Consider the following 18154-nt stretch of genomic DNA (forward strand, 5'->3'; position numbering starts at 1 on the left):
TGTACGTAATGTTGAAGTGTTGGCTGTGCTTCACTGAAAACTTTGCATTATCAAATCATTACAGTTCGATTCAAAACATGAAAATACACAAGCTTTTTTTTAACTTTAAATATTTCTTGCTATCGATTGGATCGATTGCTATATAGCTGTTGGATAATTTAACTTTTCTGTAAAGCCCAAGGAACATTTTAACGATACAAGTTTGAGTTTTAAGGGGGAACCTTTATTTATGAGACCAGCTCTTCATTGTCAACGCTAAATTGTAATTTCTTGTTTGTTGAGAACATGGAAACATCTTAAGAGGCTATTTTACTTATTATTTTAATGTTTGAAAATATCTTTCAGTATGCGGCGCTTAAGAAAAACGGTTTAAAAGAAATCCTCCCCTCTACTTGTGGACAAATTATGGATGCGGCGTATTGTACCCCGACACCATAGATATTAATAACTTATAGTGTCTATTATCGTCATCATGGTTGCCATAGCTGGGATAAGAACAATTGAAATGCAGGGGAAATTGCATGAGGCAGATGGAGAATGTTAAAAATTACTAGTCCTCTACAAACTTGATTTTATATCTCCTCCGTTTACTAAAAAGACAGATGATTCTATTTTGTATTTAAACTCACGATATCACGTTACGAGAAACAGTCTTGGACCCTCTTAAAAATAGGCACAATTGTTTTGACTGGCCCTGACTTAAGATCTTCTGGAGTAAGTTTTTAGACTAGGCATAATAGGGGCTTTTCGAGCTTGCTGTTTCTCAGCCTTGGGCTTAGAGTAGAAAGCCGGTTAATTCTTTTTAGTTCATGTACGGGTATTTCTAAACCAAAACGTCGTCAAGGTTTTCACACTCAAAGTATCAAAATTCCCTGCCTAAAATGTATTTTCTGTGAAATTTCTTGAATGCGGGGGATTTGAATAGTTTGTGGAAAACGGTCGTTTATGGTCAACGACCGACTGTTATGGTCAAAAAGTTCTTTCTAAAATCTGTTTAAATACCTTTGTGTTATTGTGGATGAAAATTTACTATTTCACCTTGGACACGCCAAGGCAAGATGTGTATATAGCACTTCTGCGCCAAATATAAGCAAAGAACTGTATTTTAGAAAAGATTTCTCAAGCTCACTTAACCTAGGACAAAGACAAGGAATATTAAACTTATTTGCAAGGAGTCCGGTGTTTTGTGCCCCTTCCCCCAGTCTTAAGTGTTTGTCAAAATGTAAAATCCAGAAACACTGTCAATAATTATTGAACATTTTATCTTTGGAAAATCTATCTTACTTTAGTTCTAATTAGTTCTATACGTCACTAATTTATCACATTGAGCAGGAGTACACAAGTGTGTTTACAATGACATTTTAAATAAAGCTGAAATTTTTAGGTATGCTTTGTGAAAATAATTTATTTGTCGCAACCTTTATGTGAGCAAATATAAACTTTCTGGTCGTAGCCACAACCAGAGGGTATTGGAAACTAGGACTCCCTCAGTGCCTCAGAACATAGATCCGTTCTATTATTCTTTGAGTATTTCACATAATTCTCACCCGATTTCTAGTTCCCAATTCGTCTTTATTAAGGTGAAAAATCCATCCATTTTAATTTTTCATTTTTCATTTTCCTAGGGTACGGGTATTAGAAAACTGCTATCTGGACTTCAAATTGATTTTGATCTGGGAATTAGCAAACTACATCCCCGGTTTCGGTTAATTCAGAATACCGACTCGGGTGCTAGAGGCCTGATTTAATAAGAACCTAGAGAACTTACATTTGAAATCCTGCAACTACTCGGAAAGACACAATTTCCAGGGAATGTAGATATAAGTTCAGTTCTTTAAAGTTTGGTCAGGAGTCCGTGGTAATTGTTAAAACAGATGCATCTATTTCAGTGCTTTTTTCACTGATCTATACTAGTACGTCAAATTTGTTGCAGATGAAGCTGCTCTAAAGCTGCTAAACAGTTCTGTCTATGGGAATTTGACCGTTAATATACGTTTGGCAGTGCATATTGCTGCTTATGATAAAGCAGTACAGTTCTTGAAAAATGAAGAAGAGAGAAGCCATTCGCCTCAAGTTTTGAGTGTAATCACCAAACGCGAGGTCAAGTCTCTGAGCATAGTAGTGTGCGTTTTAATAAAGGTTTGTATGCCTGAAATGTGGATGTTTATCACAATGGTAACCCTCACAAGTTGAGCTCTTTTCTATGCTTGGTGGTCATTTAATCCTGACTGAATCTATATATCGAATTTTTTGTGATAGCAGCCAAAAGCCTCTTCTTTCATTTTCCCATTATGTATCCAATCAGAACTATGACCTGTTCTGTCTTTTATATTTCTCCAGTTTTGTTAACAATAACGGCGAAGAATTTGCATTCCAAAGCCTATCTAGTGATTAATTTCACTTCCAATAATTGAAATAAAGTCATTGACCTATGCTGGAATTACTGAATGTCCGCACCTTCTTTCTTTCAGGGTTATTTCAATCTGAGATACAAAACCCCAGATTTCCCTAAACCTAAATAAAGGCTTCTTTCATAAGGTCCTACAGTCTCAATGGACTCCTTTTGGAATGACGATAGAAAAACAAAACTTAGAGACAGTCTTCATTGAATGATCCAGCCATTTGAATGTCACAGAGCAGAGGATTTTTTTCGGGGGGGGGGGGGTGCAAGATTTTTATTTATATTCATTTTGTTTCGTTTTTACGAGTGGACAAACATTTCATGGGGGTGTTAAAACCCCCTAAACCGCCTTCCCCCTGGATACAGCCTTGAATGGCTGTCTCCAAAATATGATCCAACTCTCAACAGAAGCTGAAACCAAGCTATTTGACTTGACAGGAACAGCGCTGAATTGTCCTATCTGATTGTTGTTGTCCCGGAACTGACTATCTGAAGACCAAGCAAGGAGTATTCACCTGTTCTATCCATTCCCGGCCTGTGCTAATCTTCGATGGAATTTTTTTCTGACTCGTAGAGGAAAAGGGCTCTCTTTAATTACTTGATGGTAAGAACAATTTTTTATCGGTTAATCACCGATTGGTTCCAACATAAACATTTCACTAATATTTGTGAAACTACATCATTGTTAGCCTTATTGTTTTATGTTCTTTGAACAACCATTTGTATGAAGATAAACTTTATTATCTGAAAAAACCCGCAATTTATTGTTAGAAATGAAGAAAAAGTTCTCCAATTATTACAACTGTGTAATCCTTCGTACCCGAAATGAACATTCTTCACAATTTTGACTTAGAAGTAATTCTCTTTGACAGTGGAGAAATCATTGAAGAATGAACTTTGAAGCCTGCTGGCTGTAAAAATCGATATTCCGAAATTTCTTGATGGGTGTCTCCTTAGTTTTAGGCTCCTGTCTACCACCTTTCAAGGGAATGTAACCACCTAAGTGTGGAAGGTGAGTCCAGTTTGTCAATTTACCGAAATGAAGGGAGTAATAAATTTTTGAAAATATAGGGGGGCAACTTAGCTGTTTTTATTAAGTTTTTTCGAAGAAAGTACCAAAGAGAGATGGTTTTAAATGAAAGTACTGAAGAAAGGTATTTTTATCAATTACGGAGTTGGAAAATCTACGAGGGGGGCAGATACCCCCCACAGGTCGATAATTGGAACAATTTAGATTATTTTAGCTTTCTATGTGTTATAGACTACCAAGCTTCTATTCGTAAATAAGCTTTTTTATGGCACTTGGTATTAACCAGTGGCATATAGCAATCGCAAATTCTGTCGGTCTGTCGGTCCCGGTTTTGCTAATTTAGGCACTTCCAGGTAAGCTAGTACGATGAAATTTGGCAGGCGTATCAGGGACCGGACCAGATTAAATTAGAAATAGTCGTTTTCTCGATTTGACCATCTGGGGGGACCGTTAATTCGGAAAAAATAGAAAAATTGAAGTATTTTTAACTTACGAACGGTTGATCAGATCTCAATGAAATTTCATGTTTGAAAGGATATCGTGTCTCAGAGCTGTTAATTTAAATTCCGACCGGATCTGGTGACATTGGCGGGGGGATTTGGGAGGGGGAAACCTAAAATCTTGGAAAACACTTAGAGTGGAGGGATCGGGATGAAACTTGGTGGGAAAAATAAGCACAAATCCTAGATACATAATTGACATAACCGGAACGGATTCGATCTCTTTGGGGTAGTTGGGGAGGGGGGTGTTAATTCTGAAAATTTAGAAAAAAATGAGGTATTTGTAACTTACGAACGTGTGATCGGATCTCAATGAAATTTGATATTTAGAAGGATATCGTGTCTCAGAGCTCTTATTTTAAATCCCGAACAGATCGGGTGACATCAAGGGGGTGGAGTTGGGAGGGGGAAGCCTAAAACTTGGAAAACACTTAGAGTAGAGGGATTGGGATGAAACTTGGTGGGAAAAATAAGCACACAAGTCCTAGATATATGATTGACATAACTGGAACGGTTCGCTCTCATTGGGGTAGTTGGGGGGGGGGGGGTTAATTCTGAAAAATTAGAAAAAATGAGGTATTTTTAACTTACGAACAGGTGATTGGATCTCAATGAAATTTGATATTTAGAAGGATATCGTGTCTCAGAGCTATTATTTTGAATCCCGAACAGATCTAGTGATATTGGGGGGGGGGGAGTTGGGAGGGGGAAACCTAAAACTTGGAAAACAGTTAGAGTGGTGGGATCGGGATGAAACTTGGTGGGAAAAATTAGCACAAGGCGTAGACACAGGATTGATATAATCGGAACGGATCCGCTCTCTTTGGGGTAGTTGGGGGGGGGGGGTTAATTCTGAAAAATTAGAAAAAATGAGGTATTTGTAACTTACGAACGGGTTATCGGATCTCAATGAAATCTGATGTTTAGAATGATATCGTGTCTCAGAGCTCTTATTTTAAATACCGACCGGATCTGGTGACACGGGGGGGAGTTGGGAGGGGGAAACCTAAAACTTGGAAAACACTTAGAGTGGAGGGATCGGGATGAAACTTGGTGGGAAAAATAAGCACAAGTCCTAGATACATGACTGACATAACCGGAACGGATCCACTCTCTTTGGGGTAGTTGGGGGGGGGGCGGTTATTTCTGAAAAATTAGAAAAAATGAGGGATTTTTAACTTACGAACGGGTTATCGGATCTCAATGAAATTTGATGTTTAGAAGGATATCGTGTCTCAGAGCTCTTATTTTAAATCTCGATCAGATCTGGTGACATAGGGGGAGAGGTGGGCGGGGGAAACCTAAAACTTGGAAAACACTTAGAGCGGAGGGATCGGGATGAAACTTGGTGGGAAAAATAAGCACAAGTCCTAGATACATGATTGACATAACCGGAACGGATCCGCTCTCTGTGGGGCAGTTGGGGGGGGGGGGGTTGATTCTGAAAAATTAGACAAAATGAGGTATTTTTAACTTATGAACGGGTCATCAGATCTCAATGAAATTTGATATTTAGAAGGATATCGTGTCTCAGAGCTTTTATTTTAAATACCGGCCGGATCTTGTGACATTAGGGGAGTTGGGAGGGGGAAACCTAAAACTTGGAAAACACTTACAGTGGAGGGATCGGGATGAAACTTGGTGGGGTAAATAAGCACAATTCCTAGATACATGATTGACATAACCGGAACGGATCCACTCTCTTTGGGGCAGTTGGGGGGGGGGGTTAATTCTGAAAAATTAGAAAAAATGAGGTATTTTTTAACTTACGAACGGGTGATCGGATCTCATTGAAATTTGATATTTAGAAGGATATCGTGTCTCAAAACTCTTTTTTGAAGTCCCGACCGGATCTGGTGCCATTGAGGGGAGTTCGGGGTGGGGAAACTAAAATCATGGAAAACGCTTAGATTGGAGGGATCGGGATGAAACTTGGTGGGAAAAATAAGCAGAAGTCTTAGATTCTTGATTTACATTATTAGAACAGATCCGCTCCATTGGGGGGGGGGGGGTTAATTCTGAAAAATTAGAAAAATGACATATTTTTAACTTACAAAGGAGTGATCGGATCTTCATGAAACTTCATATATAGAAGGACCTCGTGACTTAGATCTCTTATTTCAAATCTCAACCGGATCCAGCATAATTGGGGGGGGGGGAGTTGAGGGGAACCGGAAATCTTAGAAAATACTTAAAGCGGCGAGATCAGGATGAAACTGGACGGGAAGAGTAAAAACGTGTCTAAGACACGTGACTGACATAATCAGACCGGATCTGCTCTCTTTGGTGGAGTTGGGGGGGGGGGGGTAATTTTGAAAATTGATGTATTTGTAACTTACGTAAGGGTGACCAGATCTTAATGAAATTTTATATTTAGAAGGGTCTTGCGCTTTAAAGCTCTAATTTTAAATCCAGACCAGATCCTGTGACATTGGGGGGAGTTGGAGGGGAAAACTGGAATTCTTGGAAAATGTGAAAATTGTGGTATTTTTATTTTACGAATAGATGATCGGATCGTAATGAAATTTGATATTTAGAAGGAATCCATGTCTCAGAGCTCTTATTTCAAATCCAGACCAGATCTTTTGACATTGAGGGGAGTTGGAGGGGTAAATCTTAGTAAACACTTGGAGTGGAGAAATCGGGATGAAGCTTGGTGGATAGAATAAGCAAATGTCCTTGATACGTGATTGACAGAACCGTACTGGATTCGCTCTCTTTGGGGGAGTTGGGGGGAGGGGTTCCCTGATTTGGCGAGTTTGGTGCCTCTGGACGTGCTAGGACGATGAAAATTGGTAGGCGTGTCAGGGAGCTGCACAAATTGACTTGATAAAGTCGTTTTCACAGACTCGACCATCTGGGGGGCTAAAGGGAGAGGAAAAATTATAAAAAATTAGGTATTTATAACATACGAGTGGGTGATCGGATCTTAAAGAATTTTGATATTTAGAACGACATCGTGACTCAGAGCTTTATTTTAAATCCTGACCGGCATTAAGCCTCTTATTTTCCTTTTCAATCAATCTATTGATTCATAGAATTTTGCTAGAGATCATACCATATGATCTCTTGGCTCTTAGCTCTTCTTGCCTCGTCACTAGTGCCATATGAGCTCTCAGCTCTTGTTTTCTTGAGTGTTATTCGACTTTGGAGTCTATTTCGAGGTTTAAGGTTGATTGAAAACTGAGAGAGAAAAAAAAGAAGGGAAAACTGTAATTCTGGTTGATCATATCCTGCTTTCTCGGCTACTCCCCGGATTCCCGGTCATAGAGCCTTGCTTATTGTTGCTTATAAAACAATAAGTTGGTTAATCATACTCTGCATTCTCGGCTACTCCCCGTATTTCTAGCCATAGAGTCTTGCTGGATGTTGCTTATAAAACTATAAGCTGATTCATCACACCCTGCATTATGAGCTACTTCCCCCATTTCCGGCCATTGAGCCTTGCCGGCCATGGAGACTTGATGTTTGATGTTTTTTTATTTATGAATAAGGAGTGATAAATCTTATCTTATCATATGTATCTACACTGAAACCAGGTTTGAGAGAAGAGGGTAAATTCTGCCAAGGAAAAATATCCAAGCGCTGTTGCTGTACAAAGTCTGACTGATATTTATTACTTAAAGCGAAATCCTGAAAAATTCTTCCTTAAAAATGTCATGATAAAAAGATTTCTGAAATATTTGTCACCAAAAGTAATTTTTAAGCAATGAATAAACTGGAAACCTTCACATTGAGCACAGTTTTTCTGACCGGAGAAATAATTCTTTTTTACTCTGAACTGAAGCAGAGACAAACTAATCATTCGCCAAATCCAAGAAACTTATTCGTTGGACGATAGAGAATCAAGCTGCCAAAGCAAAAGTCAACTCCTATCTGGACGTAGCTTAGACTATTTTCCTCAAACATTTTCAAAATGGTAAATCCTTTTTTTTTAATCTAAACCACGAAACACGGATCCCTTTAATTTTGACCAGTACCGCCGAAATTGTCTAGCCTTCTCAATGTCTTAGCTTTTGAGGTAAAAACAGGGTCTTGAAGTCAACGTCTTTTACTAGATTGCAGCTACCGCTGTAACCACGAAAAAGAAAATAATAAGACTAAGTATACTATATTTAAGCTTCTTGAAGTGTTGTAATTGATGGTAGCCAATGCAGATGAGGCAGCGATCCATCATCAACGAATTTTGTGGATTACATCGGTTGTGTGGATAGGAATGTATGGATATTTGTTGTTGTGCGGTAAGACGCTGCCTTAACACTAATTATCTGTTTTTGGTATTGAAAGGAAAGTTTGCAGTGCTTCAGTGATCCATGGGATGATTGAAAGTGCATCTTTATATTTTATCTTCAGTTCAGTTATAGTTATACATTTGTCTTAATAATTTTATAAAATGCAATTTGAAGTTCTAAAATGTGGGCTTGTATCAATTTTCAATTAGTGAAAAACAGTATACTTTTTGTAAAAGTTGATCCTTGGCTTTGAAATGTGCTTTTTGCCTTTTTTAACACAGCCTATGATGAACTAGCTATATTGGAAACACTTCATGATACTGATATTTTGATAGAGACCGTAGGATCTATATTAGTCTAGTAAAGCACGTTGTACCCTCTGATGTTTTTCAATTGTTTCGCATGAAATTGTTTTATTTTTGCTATTTCTTTCAACAAAATGAGGCAACATAAATTTTTTTAGGAATCTGAAGTGTACTTATTTGACGACATCTTGTCTGCAGTCGATGCTCATGTCGGACGCCACATAGTTACGTCCTGTTTGCATGGTTTTCTTTCTGGAAAAACGGTTGTTCTTGCCACACATCAGTCGCACTGGCTTCAGAATGCGGATTGGGTCGTGGTAATGGAAAGAGGCAAAATTGAAATGCAAGGTTTGTATAAGTCTGGTAAAATTCTCTTATTCATATCAACAATTCGCTACCAAGTTCATTTGTTATAGCCTCCAGAAAATACGTCAAAAATTGTGAATTACGCAATTACGGATTCCCTATAGGATTAGCTCTAGGGTTAGTATTATTTTAGTTGATGCAGGAAAAGCAGGAACCTGTGATTTGCTGTCAACTATGCGTTGCTTCGCCTATTTATACTCATACGTTTGCCTTCTATTAATAAAAAGCTGAGTCAAACTTTTGCAGACAAACACACTGAAATTTAATTACATGTTCTTAATTTATGTAAATGATATTATTTTCAAGGCCACGAACCAAAACCAAACAGTTTGTTGTCGTCTATAACATTTCTAATCTTTCCATGCCATGATCCTTTAATCTTTCCATGCCTATAATCCTAATCTATATTGACTGATGATGGAATTCTTGTGGCCTTTGCTGACGACAGTACCCTTGGCACTGCTATCAGAATAGAGCCTGAGATCCGCATCATATTGGTTGTTTTAGAGTCATTCCGGGGTTCGATTCTAATTGCCTGGCATTAAATGTAGCCAAGTCGAGCTCCCTGATTTTCTAGCGTATTTTCAAGGCTCAAGGACGGATTTAGACCTTTTGACATTTGGGATAAGAATCGTATTTGGTGATAACCGGAAGACAAACCTGTTATAGATACCAAATTATGGCTATTTTTTCCCTAAAGAATATATTAATTTGGAGCAAATAGACAGGGTACCAGGTAGAAATATGGTGTTTTTGCTAGGAGACTTTAATGCTCAGGTTGGTAGAAATAGGGATAGATGGTATCCTAGCCTTGGTAAATTTGGTGTAGGAAAAGAAAGCAGTAATGGCTATAGGCTTTTGCAATTTTGTACGTATAACAACCTAGTTATAACCAATACGGTGTTTGGTCACAAAATGGCCCATAAATTGACATGGTATTCATGTGATGGTAAGACAGCAAACCTTATTGATTATGTTATTGTAAACAGAAGACTAGCAGGATCAATACAAGATACTAGGGTGTATGGGAGTGCTGTTATTGATGTTAAAAGTAAAGATCACCATCTGGTAGTGTGTAAGGTTAATTTAAAGCTGAAATTTTGGAAGGGTAACTACCTCCCGGAGAGCTACGATGCTGGTAGACTCCAGGATGAAAATTTGAGAAAAAATTTCCCGGTACAGCTGAATGCTAAACTTGAGAGTTTAAAATTTGACAATGTGGAAGATGGATGGAATAATTTCAGAAAAACAATTTGTGAAGTTGCTGATGGTGTCCTAGGGAAGAGTGCTAAGACAGCAACTAGGAATATTAGTGGAAAAGCTTTAGGTTTAATAGAGAGTAGAAGGGGTTTGTATAAGAATTATCTGAGTGATAGGTCGTATGAAAACAAAAGGAATGTTGGGAAATTGGAGAAAGCATTAAAATATGAACTAAGGAGATGTGAAGTGGAGGCCATGGATAAAATTGCTGAGGATCTGGAAGATGCGGCTAGACGGCATAATAGTAAAATATTATACTGTCATGTTAATAAATTGAAAGGGAGTAGCCAATCCGGACTAGTCTCAGTTAAAGATAGAAATGGGGCCACAATTAGTGATAAGGAAAAGGTTAAAGAAAGATAGGTGGAACATTTTGAGAATGTGCTAAACCGAGATACAGTTGCAGGAAAAGATATAGATGAAAATGAAAATGTTTTTGATACCTTGGATGTGAAGGAAGATTTGTTTAGTGAGGAAGAATTAGCGACAGTACTAAAAGGATTAAGAAATAATAAGGCTCCAGGTGCTGATAGTATGGTTAATGAGTTTCTTAAATATGGTGGCTCTGAGGTTAGGAATAAGCTACTGAAGATTAGGAACATGATTTTTAAAAAAGGGGAAGTACCCAATGATTTTAGGAAAACCTTAATTAAACCACTGTGTAAGAAAGGTGACAAGAGTGAGTGTCGTAATTATTGAGGCATTAGTCTGGTCTCTGTAGGTAGCAAATTACTGAGTAATATGATACTTTTTAGACTGAAAGATGCTGTAGACAAAGTTTTAAGGGAAGACCAATGCAGTTTTAGAAAAGGTAGAGGATGTGTCGACCAAGTTTTCACTCTTGGATTGATAATTGAGAAGTCCCTTCGTTGTCAAACACGTTTGGTCCTCAGTTTTATTGATTATGAGCAAGCTTTCGGTTCTGTTGATAGAAGAGCGTTAACAAAGGTCTTATCGTTATATGGTATACCAGGAAAATACATTGAAATGATTTGTGCTATGTCATAGAATAATACTGCTACGGTTAAGGTAGGAAATGAGGTTGGTTTTGTATTAAATCAGGAGTTAAGCAGGGTTGTGTTCTATCCCCCTTTATATGGATCATTTTGATGGACTTTGTCTTAAGGAGCACAGGAAAGGCAATTGGAGACCACGGAATCAAATGGGGAGGAAAAATGCTCCTGGACTTAGATTATGCTGATGATTTAAGCATATTAGATGAAAGTACGAGCAAAATGAATGAAGTTTTAGAGGTTTTGCGAGTTCAGGGTGCTAAAATAGGCTTGAAAATTAATGTTAAGAAAAATAAGTCACTAAGGCTAGGAATAAGTGGAGATGAACAGGTGACATTAGGTAACGAAAAGATTGATCAGGTTGGGAGCTTCAGTTACCTTGGTAGTATTATTAGTAAAGATGGTGGGAGCAGTGAAGATGTTAAAAGTAGAATAGCTAAGGCTCAGGGTGTTTTTTTTACAGTTAAAAAAAGTTTGGAAGAATAGAAAGATAAGTCCGCAAACCAAGATTAGAATATTGGAAGCTACAGTGATGACAATGGTCAAATATGGTTCTGAAGCATGGGCGCTCCGAAAAGCAGATGAAAATTTACTAGATGTTTTCCAGAGAAATTGCCTATGGAATGTTCTGGGTACCCGGCTGACCATTGGGACCAGCTGTATTTCAAACAGTAAGCTGTACGAAAAATGTGGTTCAATCGCGCTTTCTAGGGCTATAATGAAAGAAAGGTTGAGATGGCTAGGCCACGTTCTACGGATGAAGGATGACAGATTACCGAAGATTGTCCTTTTTGGCCAACCGTCTGGGGCTACACGGAAAGCAGGTCGTCCCTGTCTGGGTTGGGAGGATGTCATAAATAAAGATTTAAAGGAAATGGGAACTTCCTGGGAGGGTGTAAAGAGGGAGGCTTTAAATAGATTAGGTTGGAGGAGGAGCGTGCGTAGCTGTGTTGGCCTCAGGCGGCTTGGTGGTGCAATGAGTTATTAGTAGTAGTAGTAGTTAGTAGTATATTCTATAACTCAACTATTATTAATATATTTCTCTAAATAGATCCTAATTTTTACAACAAGGTTCAAGAAAAACTTTAAGATTGCACGTAACTTTATTTTATTGGTGACACTGTACACATAGGGTCTTGATTATAGATAATCAATCTTATCCCGTAAACTAAAACCTAACTACATGCTTTTCTCGAAGTAAATGTCTTTATAATGCAATCATATGGAAGATTCGAATCTGTATCTTGTTCTGTGTGGATTACACTTAAGTTCCTCCAGGGCTGCTCGATCGTCCTGCTTCTAAGATAGTTTTAACTAATTTTGATTTTCTGAAGCTTCGTTCATTAGAAGGAACTGATACATACATAGTTAAGTACATCTTCAAGGCGATTGTCACGTACGGATAGGCATCTTGTAGACTGTGTCCCTATATAACGGACAAAAAATTATGTGGTTTGAATAACAAAGGTTATTGCGGTTGGTAACAACTTCAACCACATATTTTCCAGTATATAAATTATGGAAGTTAGGTTTTGTTTTTCCTTTTCCAACCTTTATTTTTTCCTCCTGAGACTGTCTTAAAAAATAATTTTTCCAGTAAATAATTTTCATCATGTTCTTAAAATAATTATATTAAACATAATTCCTACGATATTTAACCATAGACATGACAGTAATGAGCCTTTTTTTTTATCCCCCTGAGCAGTGCTTGAACTGTGAAATTTGAAATCTTGTTCACTCCTTCAAGTCCCGACTATAAATCAATTAGGAAACATAAATAAATGCAAAACAAATATTGTAACTTTAAACACAGTGTGCAAGTACAAAAAAACACGAGTTTATGCCTAAAAACAAAGGCATATTTTAAGAGCTCTTTAAGTTGGAGCTCTTTCAGAAAATGAAAAATGAAGAAGAAAAGAACCAAAAGATAATAAACGTCTTTCTAGTCATTATTCCGGTGCACTTCTACTACACAATCGACACAAATATGTAAGTCAAAATGGAATACTTTAGTTATATCGATGTTGGAAACTCTATATTAACGTTAAAGTTGACAAGTGAAAAACAGATGAAAGGTGCGTTGTATTAAATGTGGAAGTCCCGAATACAATACCACGAATACGTATTACCTTTGACGTTCAAAGCTGAGAACAGTGCTTTCCACTGTTGTTGTCATAAAGTTTTAACCAGATTTCGAAGGTTCTCAGATTAGGCTACCTCTTCTCCTCTAAACACCATGGAATAGTCTGAAACGGATGCACAAAACTTTTTTCTACGTTTAAGGTTACCTATGGACGTGTCTGAGGGAGGGGACTGTCTCTTGTCATCCTTTTCGTCCACTTTTCTATCCCTATCGGTCCCCGAACAAAGCATTACCTAGTCTCCAATGCTAAACCATTGTGTGCTCTCAAAAAGTGCCTTACGAGTCAGCACCCCTACGAACAAGTGCCCAGGACGGGTTGCCCTCCCGCCCTAGATTCTTCCCAGATCAGGTTTTCCCCCAACTATCGGAAGCTTATTTTTCAAGGGGTTCTCTCAGTAGACCTGGTGATCTTTATATTCGTTTCGTAGATACTCTTCTTGATGAGAATATTTTCTTCAGGCTTCATTTTAGTCAAGTTATAATGAAGATATCAAGAATTTTCAGTTGATGGTATTAATAGCATAAGGGTTTTATAAATAGTACTGGTTTGGTACCAACGACGTATTGTACCCATTGCCTTGTCTATGGTGATTTACTAACTCATAATCATGCCTTTGATCTGCATCAGCTCTATCTCTTCTGGTATATTTGGAATCTCCTTCTGCTGTAGATAATTTTTTCTTGGGACTTTCATCTACTGATGAAAGTTTTTTTTTTTGGGTTTTCATCAAAATTCAAAATTTTTTCATGGGGGTTTTCATCTACTGATATTCTAAAATATGAATACCCTGGAACTCCTGAGATAAATTCAGCTTCCATTGCCTTCTCATTTGATCCTTTGCAGCTCATATTATAAGCATTTACAGAGCCTTTGCCGATCATCTTTGACGTCTCAAAGTTTCATCTTACTTAAAATTAGGATCTAACGACAAATTCAAATTCGGTGGACAACATTTTATCAGCTACCTAATCCTCATGTTTAAGAAGTAGTTTAATCAATACATTTAAAAAGTATTTCTTTTTTTGTAACTTTTAAACATTCTAACTATTTCCCGATATTGACAGATTAAGAAACGAAATTCCACAAGAAAATGTGTTATGCATAGACATGACCAACTGTCAAAGTTTTACCCCCGCAGCTGAAGTAGCAGCTGTGGTTGCAGCTTTTAATGTTTGAGATTAAACACATGCAAAATTATTGGATTTTTTCTTTGCTGGATCTAGTGAAGACCGAACCCCGGGAAATCAGGTAGTTGAGTCACCCAAATATGACATAATATCCAAGAAGAGCAACTGTGCTTCTTTCAAAATATCCATGAATATGTTTTCAAAATAACATTTTATTATTAAGAATAATTGAAATAATGTTTACCGTTCCTGAACCAGCTGCAAATGGTAATGTTATCCCACTTGACAGTTTTTTTTAAACGCGTTTTGAAAGTTTCATACATGTCTTTTAAACACCGTATTCACATATTTATTTTAACATGGTCCATAATTTGAAACCCTCCTGATTCTGATGATTTTTTATTCATAAGCATTTTTTTTCAAATAAATTCATGCATCAATCATTGTAAATAATTTTGGAACTAGGTCTGACTCCTTTCGGATGCATACAGGTAGTCCTGCATCCACGGGGCATGGGCTTCTTCCCAAAGTATTTAGTGGGTAATTCTTTATATTTTCACATAATTCATATATACACCCTCCACCTTCCCTGAAAGCAATCCTTGCATGTGTGCCTGGAATAGAGGAAACCGTGCGGTAATCGCGCGGTTTCTAACATTTCCACTCATAGCTGAACTCATTACTGTCACGCTCTCCTGTTGATTCGTAATTCCTGTAAATTTCTTGTAATTTTGGCTTCAAGATTCAATATATTCTGTTTAGTAACAGTGCAGTTTAGGCCCTTTGAACTAAATACAATCATAAATTTTTTTTTTACTTCCTTACATTCAGAAAGCTTTATTATCAAATTTTCTGAGTTACTTCCAGGTTAACTGTATCCTGTCACCTTTCCCACCCTCTTTACTCTTCCCTCCTAATGTCTGGATAAAGCCCTAGGTTACATTCAAAAATTTGCTGGGGTTTTCAAATTGCTATCATACACTAACTGTTGATGAGACATATTCCTGTGGTGACGCAGTGGGTTTGATCCCAGCTTGGTTATACGGGACCCAAAGTTTGAGCTCAGCTGTATCAACGCACTGCAGGGCCATCGCAAAGACCCTATTAGTCAAGAAGCGTTGTTTATTTGATTCTGAACAGTTGATCAGAGCTAAGTATAAAACGTACTTTTTCTTTGTTTGTTCTTTTTTGTTTTGTTTTTCAGTTTTATTAACATTTTTATTATTTGTTTTTCTAGAAAATACAAGTTTCACTGTTTTGCAGCATTTCAAGGGTGTTATATATATATATATATATATATATATATATATATATATATATATATATATATATATATATATATATATATATATACACTTTTTTTCTGTGGTCTTGTTTTGTTTTGTTTTTTGTACTAAAGATATAAATCTTTGCAGGAACTCCAGGAGAAGTTTTACCGGCTTGTCAAACAATTATTCAACCTCCCTCTCCGCCCCTGCCGAGAGTACCTAATGACCTTGAAGAATCTTCTGCTTCGATGAATCCTGAAATTGAAGAAGATAATCTGGAAGATGAGGATCGTGCTGCCGATGGCGTTTCTTTTAACATATGGATGACATACTTCAACAATGCTGGTATTAAACTAACATTGTTCACAATATTAGCCCGTGTCTTCATGCAAGCATCAAGACATACAGCCGACTATTGGCTCGCCCATTGGGTCAGCGCCAAAAGTAATAGGACTTCTTTGTTAGTTCGTTCTAATCATCTCGTGCCAAATCATAGCCTCTATGGTTCTATTTACAACATTTCTTCAAATGATTTCTCAGAACAGGACGAAGGTTTTCACTTTGTTGATCTGGATGATGTTACAAAGTATTACCTGATCGTATTTGGTATTATAGCTGGAATCAATTCGGCGCTGATTCTCTTTAGGGCATTTCTCTTTGCCTTTGGTGGAATACGTTCAGCTCGTACCATCCATAATGATTTGATCAAAAGCCTTTTGAGCGTAAGTATTCTTTCTTTACAGTTACTGTAATCTTTCTTTACGTTTGAATAATTTTCATCCTAAGAATCAAATCTTAATGTATAATGTTTTGTACCAAATGACAGTAATTAATTTTAAAACTTTTCCACTAAAGATAGTAAAAATGAATACTATTAACTATCAATACATAATTAAAACTTAAAACAAATAGAAATAGCCCCTTATGCCTTTTAAAGACCAGAACGTCACTTGTGCTTTACTGAACTGTCACAAGCTAAAAAAAAGTATCCCAATTTGGGTTCTAAAACAAGAAGCATAAGCGTTGCGCCAGTCAAAACTCAGTAAAGAAACAATTGATAACTATGAAAATGATTGGATCAAAAGGCAAAAATAAAAAGCAAAAATTTTAACTTGAAATTAAAAGTCAAAAATGATAAATATCATGGAATATAGTGTGTTTTAATTCAGCTCAACATACCCCTCAGCCTATCCTGGAAGTTTTAACTTAATACCCATGGACATTCCTAAAATATTGCAGATGCGCCACTTTGACAAGATGGATGCCTTTAGTTTTTTTTTTTATTTAGTTCAACGGACCCTGGTAGTTTCAATTTAATAAACTTAGCCGTTCGTTAGATATTGCATATACGCGCTTTGACAAAGCTCGATGGACAATTGTTTTTGGATTTGGTTAAATATCCTGAGCAACATGTCTTGAAAATTCCTAATTAAGACCGTTAGTGGTTCCTGAGATATAGATATTGTATTGACACCCTTTTAACGCTCTGAAATGCACAAAGTGAATTTGATTTAGTTGTATATCCCCCTGAACTTTTTCTGAAAGTCTCAACCTACTATCATATATTATTACTGAGATATTGCATCTGTGTGCCATTTTGAAAACCAACATGCACTTCAGCTCTTTTGATTTAGTTCACTAGTTAGTAGTTGTAGTAACGACAGTACCTGCAGTCTAAGCAGTAGGAGTCGCAGTCACAGTTGCTTTCGTATTATTATTAGTAGCATTCACAATCGCAAAGTAGTTGTATTCATATTCACAAGTGTTTGTAATCGCATTGCTGTCGCAATTAGTCACGGTCGCGGGTAGTCGCAATCGCAAGGAGTTCCTTTGGCAAGTGGTTGTTGTCGCAGTGGCAGCGGCAGTTGCAAGCAGTCATGATGGCAAGTTGTTGCACTCGTAAGTACTCGCAGTAGTAAGCAGCCTTAGTCATAAGCAGTCAAGGTTAGAATCGCAAGCAGTAGGAGCTGCAGTTAGTTGCATACTTAAGTAGTCATAGTCGTAAGTTGTTGCGGTCGCAAGTATTCACAGTCGCAGTCATAAGTAATCGCAGTCACACGTAGTCACAGTCGTAGCAATAGTAGCAAAAGTTGACACATACTATCTTTTGGTTCAGTCAATACCCCCCTCAACTTTCCATAAAAATTTTTACCCTGAGTAGTAGTAGTAATATTTGTAGTATTAATATTTTAGTAATATCTATAGTAGCCTTTGTTATTTGTGTGCTGTCTTTTGGTTAGTTCAACATCCCCCGCAAATTTCTGCGAACCTGCATGCACATAGTGGGTTATAATTTAGTTTACCCCCCCCCCTCTTGAAAATTCAATCGTGATAACCATAGTAATGGCAGTAGTAGGAGGAGTAATAGTTATAGTAGCACGTATGTAGTGCCTTTTAGTTATTTCAACACCTCCCTGAACATTCCCTGAAAACTCCGTATTAGTACTAAGAAGTAGTACTACTACCTACTTCCTTAGTAGTAGTAGCTTTAGTAGCAGTAGCAGTAGT

General features: G+C 37.3%; 1 protein-coding gene across 3 annotated transcripts in view; it reads left to right on the forward strand.

The window, feature by feature from the left end:
- Positions 1-18154, forward strand: part of LOC136029167 (ATP-binding cassette sub-family C member 10-like) — an 83475-nt gene that overhangs the window by 33704 nt on the left and 31617 nt on the right. For all 3 annotated transcript variants that reach the window (XM_065707276.1, XM_065707278.1, XM_065707275.1), the window contains exons 10-11: positions 8627-8816; positions 15794-16368. In XM_065707276.1, the coding sequence (XP_065563348.1) occupies positions 8627-8816; positions 15794-16368 (765 nt within the window). The remainder of the gene's footprint in view (positions 1-8626; positions 8817-15793; positions 16369-18154) is intronic.

Source organism: Artemia franciscana, chromosome 7 (genome assembly GCF_032884065.1).
Source record: "Artemia franciscana chromosome 7, ASM3288406v1, whole genome shotgun sequence".
Classification (NCBI taxonomy): Eukaryota; Metazoa; Arthropoda; class Branchiopoda; order Anostraca; family Artemiidae; genus Artemia; species Artemia franciscana.